The following is an 11,875-nucleotide window of genomic DNA, read 5'->3' as shown; positions in this document are numbered from 1 at the left end:
TGCAGATTAGACATGATGTTGAAAATAGATCCAAATTTGTATCAATACGTTTATTTCCAAATGATATCGCGAATGGAACAGCAAGCTACGTCTGCAAGTACATTAATGCAAATAGTTCCTTTTATTTTGATTTTGATAATGTGTAGCATTGTTTTCTCATTTAATGCTGACAGTATATATTCAAATCAGCTTGAGAAAATCAAGTCCCTCGTAACCTTAAAGCTACCGCCATGTTCTCAATCATCTTTCACCATGTTGCACAGACTCCGATATCTGGGTCATACACCAATTCAATAATACATTTTAAATATATCGCATGGTTTTGTAAAAGAATAATTTATTAGGTATTTAAAGATAATAACGTTTTGCGAAATATGATGCAAACTACATCAGGTGACATGTGACCACACATTAACATTGCAAGCAACTTCACCTTTCGAAGATGTACTGAAGGCATACTGTTGACGTAAAGGAGGAAAGATGTATATGAAATTATCCAGACTCCTGTGAAGGGATCCCATTTTAGACATACATTATGCTGTTGAATTACTTCACTGTCTGATATAGTAGCAGAGTTCATTCACGATGTAATATGGTAGCAATTTATATTATCTACCTTTCGTGTGGTATAATAACTCAATAATAAGATACTGTTAGGCAATGTCTTTGCCGAAACATGTTCTTCTTAAAACATACATATCCGCCAAAATACCTACCTACCTACCTAACTACCTACGTACGTACGTATTTACATACATACATACATACATACATACATACATACATCCTAAAACCTTGAAAATACACTTTTGACGACCTTGTTTCATGCATAATGGTCGGTGTTTTATTCCAGTGTATCAGCCGTACCGTTGATACATATCGGTCCGCCATAACTGTACTGATATCCTAGGAGTATAGCCTGTAAGCTTAAGTGAACAGTGTTTATGAAAACCTGGTTTCAGAATTGGACAAAGCTTCAGAAAGGCAGAGATTCAGGTACGTTTAATCCTTAGCGGAATTAGTTTTTGGTATTATGTCTTCAGTGAAATGTCCATATTCATGATCTGGCGATTCCAATATGTTTTTTTTTTTTGTTTTTTTTTTTGTTTTTTTTACAATTGTATTATCTCATTCCCGCTAGTCCCTTTTATTTATATGTAAAACGCCGTGAGCGTTCTTGGGCACTTGCTAAAGCGATTGCAACAAGAACCTCAATCATTGTTCTGTCAATAGTAAGTTTGGAAAGAAGTGCTGTTGTTCCTACTTCAAAAACTCCACTACCCAAATTTCTCCTCAACTCCATCTACTCTGCTATGACTATGAATTGCTAATATTTTAACCTATAATACTATACGTAAATCATCTTTGCATCATCAACATTTGTTGAAAACATTAGCCGATTATACATTTGATTTAGCCCATTGTGCAGCAATAGTAGCACAAAATATTACTGATAGTGTGATAGGATGATTATTTAATAGTGCTTGGCAAACGTTTCCTGCTGAGCACGTTATAATGTCAGTCTTGGATTTAATAGATTTGTTTCTATTCTGTTTAGCCATAGCTCAAACAACGCAACTAAAACATTCAGAAGGTCATAAACTTTTCAAAAACCAAATCACTTTAACTTTAAAAACTTCGAGCGATAAAATAGCTGTAGCTATTATTGTACCCTTTTTGTTAAACGTTATGTTTGTCTGTTTGCTATTGCTACTTTATCCCTCCATTTCAAATGGCTTCTTTTCACCAGTTGTGTTAGGTCTCCAAATACATGTATATTCATGATTTCATTCCATTTCAAATGTTCTTATAATACAAGCTTTCTGTTTGGGGTCTTTGTCTTTGCCGATGTTCGTTCAAGCACTCCAATTTCCTTTTCCACCCATCCCTACATTCTTAAAGCCTTTATGGCTAGATTCTTCAGACCTTCTACAGTACTTACCTAGGTCCTAACGTGTCCACCTAGGTCCTTACGTGTCCTTTCTTCTGAGTAGTAGATCAAACCTTTAACAGAAGGTGCAAGTCCTCCTCATTAATTGCTTCTACTTTCCTGCTCATCAATCGACTCTTTTGTGTATATTTCTGGAACTGAGATACTAGCTGCTGGTAAGATAAATTAAAGATGATTCATCAAACGTTAAGAAATGTTTGCATTGCAATGTTTTCGATCTTATATAGGATAAATAGTGAGAGAAGCCGTAGAGAGTGACAAGGAGAATAAAAACAGAAGAAAAGTATTTGAAGAAGTGCAGCATTTTATAATCTCAACTTGAAATGTTACACAGAGATCGGAATGATGACATCAAACAGACGGATGCTAAATGATTATCAAACAATACATATATGAAGAACAGCATGCCTAATCGCCTAATATTAATACGCTGCCAGATTTGCATAAAAATAATGATTTTACACAATAACCAAACCCTACATCATGTCAAATCCAAAATTAATGCGATTCAAAGCACGGCTAGATCAATGAATACGTCTGGCAACATGTCAATTTCAGATCTAGGCGATAAAATAAACTGGATTAGCTCTGCGATATACATTCATAAGAATGTTTAGAGGGAAGAGAGTATACGACACAGACGACATTTAAATTAATAATTTTATTTATGCGATACATTTCAATCTATCTGAATTAACTAGTGTGTTAGCTGTCATATGCCATCTACTAATATGTTGATATCTACTAATATGTTGATAAATATGAACTATGGTACTGAAATACGTCCTGACCATTTGGCATACGTATGAAACAATTGCCGTTACTCACTGGGAGAAGACAAAGTCAAACGAGCCACACAGTCAAATGTATCTTGATCATTAATCTATGTCAAGGTCTCTAAAAGGTACATTTATCCACTATCTGATCGAAACGTAGCCTGGCATAGTTGTTCTGAGCTCTGATTTCTTCACAGGCTATGATGTATTGAGTTTAAAACACTCAGATCCAAATCATAGCGCGATATACCCAATTAATTCAAATATTTGCATAGAGCTATTTTACATAGATACATACATACATACATGTTTAAAGTAGGGGGAAAGAACAAATTCGATATGAATAATTACCGTGATATAACTATAGTTCCAGTGCTTCAGAAAGTCTTAGAAAAAATTATATATAATAGACAACTTGTAATTTATAAGCAGATTTCTTTTCTAAATCCATTGCAACAGGGTTTTAGAAACAATTGTGGTAGTATCACTGCAGCTGTATGTATTAAAGAATATATATGCTACTATAAGGATAAAGATACTCCTGTCTATGCTACATTTCTTGATAATGATAAAGCTTTCAACACAGTTTGGCACAACGGTACAGACTTGGCATCAAATGGAAGTCCTGGCGCATCACGAAAGACACGTTTGAGAAGAGTTGTGTGTGGTTTAACGCCATTTTTCAGCACACGATAGGCTATACATGGCGGCCAGTATTAATGTTGGAGGAAGAACCCGGGAAAACCCTGGAAAGAACCACCGACCCACGAGAAGCTACTGGCAAGCTTTCTCACATACCCACACTGGTTGAATCCGAGATTCGAACCGGCGCAGACAGAGGTGAGATGGCAGTGATCCGTAACGGAGAGCGCTTTAGACCACTCGGCCACTCGGGGCCCCGTTTGAGAACAGAGTGTACAAGCTCAGTTTTTGGCGGGCAAGCTGTCCAAACGCTTCGATATTAGGCAGAGTGTAGGATAGGGCCGTATCTTTTCTGCCTGGCTCTTTCTTGTAATGATAGATGATTTGATCACTTTGCGAGGTCTAAACTTGTCGATGTCTATCTGCCTTGTATCTTATTACGAGAGGACACAACTGTACTGTCTAACTCGTATCATTCAATGCAACAGCTGCTTGATACAATTTCTAACTATGCGAAAAGGTGGAGATTAAAATATAACGCACATAAAAGTTGTAACATCTTGTTTACTAACAAAAGAACGACTGCAATTTCTTCTTTTTTGTTCGACAAGTATCCAGTTCCGGTAGTCAAAAGTAAGAAATATGTCGGCATATCTCTAAAATACAACTAAAACCAAACGACGCGATACAAGAAGCATGAGATAAAGGCAAACACTTGTTAAACTCTTTTTATTTTATTGGTATCATACGTACGTTGTAGCATCATCAATGATATTTGGAGAGTGGTCATTATGCTGTTAGCAATTTACAAGATTATTTCAGTTTTAAGACGGATCTGTGATATTTGTATTTAACAACATATCAATAAATGAAATGTTATCTCATTGCATGGCCCTGGAAGCCATATGACGTGGCCAGATACACACCACGATGTCCCAATAACTTTTTAAGTCTTTTAGATGCTTAGACTGCATTAACTTCCCATGTTAGAGATTTCGTTATGCATTTATTGTCAAATCTAACTTTCTATGATGTTCCCAACAATGCCCTAAGAGCAACATATACCGTACGTATTCACGTATAATTTGGATCTCATTAAAAGAAAAATAGTCCCATATCTGCCCTCGCACACTGCGCTCGCAGGTTGTGGTCTGTGTTATACTGATTAGTTCTGATAAATTGCGTAGGCCCAGATCTGCTGTCACATTGTGCGATATGGGCCTGTAATTAGTTTTTGTATCGGACTTATAAGTAAGAATCGACGGTATCTTTAAACAACAATGGATTTCAGTCGCAGATTAGGGCTATATTAAGACAATATAATATATATAGGTTTGGAAGCAGAAGTAGAAACGTGACTGGCTTGAATGAAAGTTGGTAGCATTCAAAACTGTAGGCAAGATTGATGTCTGTTACATTAAGTCAATCCTTTACAAGTTCAGGTTCACAGGAACATACATTGAACGTCAAAAAATTACACTGACAGCTATGGAGTTATACTCTATTATACGTAAATACTCCATCAGTATGATGTTGTTTTTGTTGATAGGTCAAAATCATCTCCACATTCCGTCATGGCAGGAGAGCGTGGCAGGAACGGGAGGTTGCCTTGGAGACTGCACAGCTATCATAATGACTGGTCCGGTGTATATAACGGCGGCATTTAACCAAATGCATTACTTGGGTAGGTCAACTGCATCAGAATGTAATATAGTGAAAGAAATATGAACATTATAATCGTTATAATAGTAACAAATGTTTGTGTGTGTGTGTATATATATATATATATATATATATATATATATATATATATATATATATATATATCGTAATCAGCAGCAGCAAGTGCCATTTCTCTCGACACCATATCACCTTCATCGCCTGCATCATTACCGTTGTTTCCATTTAACGTGACAAGTTTCACCTCCACAAAAACACTAAGAGACATTCAGATAAGTCGAATAATAATAATTTTTTCTATAAAATAAGATAGACAGGAAAACGACGAAAGACATACAAATTTCACTAACAAAATCTTTAAACGAAACGTATGAAGGCAATTTCATGATAACAATTTGAATGCAGTAAAAGAAAATGACAATTCAGATGAATTATGTTAATGATGATAAATCATCTCATATTCTGGTATAGCACCAAAACTGATATTTGAGGATTGATTTGAAATCATTAAAGTGTGTTTTCTGTACAATGAACGCAATTGAAAACAACGATGAGATTTATTCAGAAGTTGAGATATATGGCGTGATAAAAAGGAACCAAAAAGGCATAGTCACACTACATTCTAGGCATGATCCGGATGTGATGAAATCGGAAGCAATATGAACCAAAAGAATAAACACCTTGAATAACCCATGTCCAAATGGAGGAAGCTCTCAAGTTCCTTTCTGCTCAAAATATCCCGGCTTCACGGGGAATCAGTTACAAGCCAGTCATATATGGTGGTCTCGATATTTTTATCTGTGTAAATGTTTTGGAGAAGAAGACACTGGTTGCTTGATACTAGCAAATACTTATTTAGCATCTTAGAGGTCGCCCCCAGACTAAAAACCTTAGAATGAGATTTTGCGACTTCTATCCGTCAGGTCCAGAGACTGCATTATTTACTGCTTGTAAACATTTGATTAACACTATCGTTATTCAGCTTTGGTTTATTCGCGTCATGATCGGTCTTTGGTGACGTTTTATTGATTGGCATTGCTTGGATTTTGTTTTGTTGCTTTTTATGTTCTGTTCTTTTTTCTCTTTTTTTGGAGGGGGGGGGTCGTTTTAAATTTCTGCATATTTATCTTGATAGAGGAAAGCATTCAATTCAATTACAATTTGAAATTCGCTGCCTGCATTCACTGTTATTGTCCTTGAAGAGTTTGAATATTCTGTCATACCTCCGCTCTTTGATCAGAACAATGTCATGGTCACTTGAGTTTTGTAATTTTCGAAACCGTAATGGTTAAAGGGCATCGTGAAACAACGCTGCTCCAGTAATAATGCCCAAGAACATAAATCAACCATGTGTGCTGCTTGCAGCTGTTTATTCTATCTTACAGATTTTATCCTTAAAATTTACATCGCCAATTAGAAGAATATGGAATTTCAAAAAACGCGTCAGGCCAGACATCGGTCAATCTCATTTAAATGTACTCTATTACACATGTAACTGTAGCTGAATTTGCAACTTAATATGTATATGCTTACTGGAAACGTCTAATTGTGTAGTTATGAATTGTGTTTGATGATTAATTGTTTAATTCAGTATCAGTTTGTAACTGATTGTGTTTGATAATTAAACATTTTGGTTCAGACCTGACGTCCACGACACTATTCCATCCAAAGTTTCAGAAAGGAAATATGTATTTGACATTATTTATTTTTACATTTTTTCCGTCGTAAGTACACAGTTAACAAAGCGTGCTGACAAATGAGTTTACGTTCTACGAGAAGGACTGTGGTATATCTTGAGACACTTTTATCCCAGTTTCTGAGTTATAATCACCTTGGTCCAGTCTGCTTTGTTTTCAAATTAAAACTCTCATGTTTTAGCGTCAGGCGAAGGGATACTGTGATATCCTCTGTCTATCCGTCCGTTCTTCACTACACTTTCACATAATCTAAACTGATAAGTGGAAATTTACCAAAAATAGTAGTTCAAAACCATCGAAGTAAAAGGTGTAATATTAACTCCCTCTCCTGGGAATTGTCGGAGGGGATAAAGGCTCGATGCACAGAATGTAAATTAAAATGATATTTTCAATATCTGCTTACCAAGCAATATGCATGAAATAATTGCAGGAAGACATGTAACATCATGCAATATTTAAGGAACTCTGCATTCCCGGCAAGTGGAGAGGGAGGAGACACATAGCAGTGGGCTCTCACTATTACGCTTCTTAGTATACCGCTAACCACTTTTGACGACAGGTATAGCCATGTATCGCATTAAATTGTTTGAATATTGTTTTGACATTTCTAATTGAATGCTTTCAGTTTAATTTAGTTCTAAGATAGTGAGAACCAATTATAGTATGATTTCATATCATTAAACACCCTATTTGGTTATTTGCACTTTTAAGGTAGAATTATACTTGATTATCATCCATAACACGCTGCCTCAAATATAGCACAGGTCACTCACGGCTCCCACATAGAGCGTGATAAAATTCGAGCACTGCAATTTGTAATGCTTCTGGATGTCATTCAAAACCAATGAAGCATTTCTAATTTATGTTATATTTAGTTTTGTTGATGCTGAGTCAGATCCATTGCAACCGCATCTTCTTTTAAATGCTGCATTCAGAAGCAGTTAAAAATTCATATTTTAAAATGACGGGAAAATAGTTTTACTGCAATGGACCCACTGACAGTTGTTTGTAGCTAATATAGATTAAAGCTTTAAACACTTTTCTTTACAAATCCAGAGTACACTCTTTCGAACTGGATATAAAGATAAACAACACAACTACACCACGGACATTCCCCTGGAGACGTAGCCCTTTGGGTAAATGTGAGAATGTATCCCAATCTGATAAAGTGATGAAAATGCAATAAAGACCCATTCTTCAGTGTGTTAATTGTTTTGTATTATATACCTATGCTTATACAACTCATGATAAAGACTAATTTTCCAAAGGCTGAATTTAAACCGGATGTGCATCTGATACAGATCGGGATTCCTCGCTGTGAAGTCGCCTAACCAGTCACGTGTTAGGACATACTAAAGTTACACTATATTTAATACGGATGGATAGATGAAATCAAATCAACAAAAGTTGAGTTTTAATTATGCAATAATTGTTATGATATAAAATAAATATATCATTAGTGCAGTAACATAATTTGGATGTATGTATCGTATCGAAATGACAGCAGAGGAGCATCGGATGTTGCTCGAAACCTCCACGTATTTCCACTATCAAACGATAACGCGATCAAAACACACGAAGATCAAGTTACTGTATTGATGACATATATGTATCATATGTATACAAATCCACATGAAGGTCCGATTACACTGTTATGGAGAGGCGAACATTGATGAAATGTGCTTGGAATTTATTTGGTACTACCCGAAGGAAAACATAAAAACAAATAGGTGCGAGAGTTATGCCAACAACTCAGCCTGTGACTTGGTTGATGGAATTATAGAGGATTGCAGTCTTCAATGCTTTTCCTCTGTTCTACAACAAGTCGTCTTCAATGTAACTTCAGAGTGGTCACGCCACAGACAATGTAAGTCCTAATGCATACCTGTAGAAAACGAAGTAAAAACGCAGCCATGTTTCAAAGAAATCATTGGACTTTATTACAGATATATGGCACTCATCACCAAAAACCAGCAATCTATTTCATTTTACAAGGCCTTAGACTCGTGCGATGAAGAAATAATGAAGGAGAATATGTGTTACGAAAGTCATCCGTCTCTGGGCCATATCCTGTGATCCTACGTTGTTTCTGATCAACTGACTGATAGTCTATGCTACTGTACCTTGTTGACAAAAGCCTAAAAGCTTTTGGTTTATTCAAACATGTGTACGCTGCCACACATTTGCTTTCGTCTAAATTTTGGCCTCTCTCAGACAAATGTATGAAAGACTATTTAGCTGGTGAAGATAGTAAAGGGCCTGACCAAACGAACCATCACGACAGCTTGCTGCGATGTTCTAGATATGAGCCGAAACCACAACCAACAGGTTGTGAGTCTGCTAAACTAACCCATGATTCGATATGTCTCTCTTTAAATGTCATAGTCAGTCATATATTAATCTGTTTTCAAATTAAAGCCTGAATAGGAAAATTGTCTAAAATACTGTTTGCCGTTGAAAAGATCTAAACCGAGGATTCAATGGAAATATAGATGCAGTGTATGCGATCATAATCTCTTACCTGTTATACATTATTAAATTATCTAGGATTATGCTTCATTGTCTTCCAATGTGACATATTGTTCCATTTAAACGTAACCTATCGTCTACTTACCTACCTGCTTAGAACCTGTTTTTCCAACGTTGGGTACTACAATTTGAGCATGTTTGCAAAGTAAACCAACTGTACGACCAAGCAAAGCTATTATATACACCAAACGTTATGGATGGCATGTATTTAAATTGTCAGGGAGAAAAAAATAGCAACTCTCCTTTACCCCTCATTGTTAGAATGAGTTTTAACGGTTTCATAAAGAATTATTATGAAAATGCTAATGATTTCCACAATAGAACCGACAGATAAATTTTCTCTTGATGCGTTGCTTAAACTAACACTGAATCTGCATTTCTGTGAGTTGATCAAGCATTATTTATCTGTGTGCAGATTGTTGCCGAATACATTCGTGCTTTAGAGAAAATAATATATCCTCTTGTAAAACATCAGACATCAATTCATATGCACGTTCTCCTTTTGTGATGAAAGAATTTAGTTCGCTTACAAATTTAATTGCGTATGATTATAAGATATTTATTTGACCACTAGCTAAAACATTTCCAATTGTGTCCAAATTTGTACTGACGATGTATATTGCTTTGAGCCGCCTGTCCACCAAAATCCATATAGTTGTGCGTAACTGAACTATTCTTTCCATTAAACAGGTCCAATGTTTAATTTCAGTTATATCTGATCAAGTAACAGTTTAGTTACTGCAAATAATACCCCCAAGTCTAATTGATCGGGTATTATTTAAATAATTATCAAATACCCACAACTGATCTCTATTTTATTTTGCAAAAATCTCAATGATACAGAAAACTTTTGCTGTTTTATTTTTAATAAGTATCGTACCCCTGAGAAAGTAACACAAAAAGTATGAGTAAAGTATGAGTAGTAGACACACACACACACACACACACACATATATATATGGGAAGTTATTCCTGTAACGTAGATTACGACGTAGTGTAAGTCATTAACAGATGATCTTTTCCGTGTTCAACTTATTGACGCCCTTTTTGTTCTTTTGGTAGGACCAAGACCACTATGCATATCTTCATGATCTGTCCAAAGTATAGCAGATAACAAACTGAGCTGGTGAAAAAATTAATCACGGTGCCATATGCAACTGTTAGTTGAGAATCACTGCTTTGGGGAAAGGGCGAAAAAAAGACAAAATACAGAATTGTACAAAATGTATGCAGATCTTTTGACCGATACCAAATGATTTCAATAACTTTCTCAACTCATGATTACTGTCATTCTCTCTCTCTCTCTCTCTCTCTCTCATCATTTTGTATTATTATTAGTCATTATTGTAATGATGAATATATTGTAATAATTATATTATGTACGAAGAATCCCATTTTATCATATTTCGACAATAACATATATTTAAATGAAATGGATCTATCCAAATCTAACATTTTCTATTAGCTGATCTTTGACATGAATTGTCGACTACCAGCATAATATATCACAGGAGTTTTCAAATCAAGATTTTTAAAACTTTCTACTTTTCAAAACTGCTTGTTTTGTCCACTGTAATATCAAACTTTGACTAATTTGTCAACTAATAAATAATGCTCTATTTCAGAATATTAATACAATTTTAAATTGTGTCTTATTTTATAACACAAGTCGTCAGGTATACATTATATAGTGAAGCAGAATACAATGCGAGCAAACAACACATTCTCTTTCCCGCCCTTCATTCCTACCTAAGGTTGATTACCAATCATATGTGGCTAACGTCAACAGTGAAGCAGAATATAATAAGAGCAAACAACAGACTTTCCTTCCCACCCTTTATTCCTAATAAATATGAGTAATATTTGTTCCCGTGGTCCCTGTCATCGTGGGTTCTAACTTAGAAAGTCAGAATGTCCTCGGCCTAAGACTCACAAACTTCATGGATGAAACGAGTTCCGGTTGTCAGCGTCTGGACATTTCGAGTACTGACTAAATATGAATGTTACAAAATGTGACGTGCCAGTCCTAATGTCACCTTTTAAGGACATTCGGGAATTTACTTCTATGAACATGAGATATTAAAATATGCTTCATAAAGATGCATCACCCATCATACGACTTATGGCTTGCAAACTCATGTCTTTGTTTGGCATGTCGCCGTGATTGAGTTTTAATCTTTGAATCTACGTAAAAGGACATCTGCAACTCATATTTCTGTAGCTTTAGAAGAGTCAAAATAATTTTGAACTACTAACAAATCCTATTTTGTTTCTCGATTTATTCATTTGAGAGAAAAAGAAAACAACCCCACTCACAACACACACCATAGAAATTAGAGGGACTTCTTTTTAAAGACTGGCAATTAGTCACAGAGAACAGGTACTATGTCGATTGGTCTATATATCAGGCAGACACTGAGTGAAGAGCTCTCGTTCAACAGCCAGCGTTTCGATATTTATAATAATTTGTTAATATTTTTGTTTGGCAATTCATTAAGTTGTGTTCATATGTATGAATTTGTGTATTGTGATGGTGTGCCGTTATAACGGGCCTTTATATTATATGGTTAGGCATGACAAATTCGGGAAAATGTATACAA

At 35.5% G+C, this 11,875-nt stretch overlaps 1 protein-coding gene across 1 annotated transcript; it reads left to right on the top strand.

Annotated features, from left to right (window-relative positions):
- Positions 1-852: 852 nt before the first annotated feature.
- Positions 853-10,837, top strand: LOC149779092 (uncharacterized). The gene is made up of 3 exons (XM_089938560.1): positions 853-996; positions 4,919-5,053; positions 10,338-10,837. Exons 1-3 carry the CDS (start codon positions 945-947, stop codon positions 10,364-10,366), a joined length of 216 nt encoding a protein of 71 aa, XP_089794686.1. The 5' UTR covers positions 853-944; the 3' UTR covers positions 10,367-10,837.
- Positions 10,838-11,875: the final 1,038 nt, after the last annotated feature.

This window comes from Sinohyriopsis cumingii, chromosome 17 (genome assembly GCF_028554795.1).
Source record: "Sinohyriopsis cumingii isolate HCF-2022 chromosome 17, ASM2855479v2, whole genome shotgun sequence".
Taxonomy (NCBI): domain Eukaryota; kingdom Metazoa; phylum Mollusca; class Bivalvia; order Unionida; family Unionidae; genus Sinohyriopsis; species Sinohyriopsis cumingii.
The sequence above is the reverse complement of the archived record's forward strand: the minus strand, read 5'-3'. Positions and strand labels throughout refer to the sequence as shown.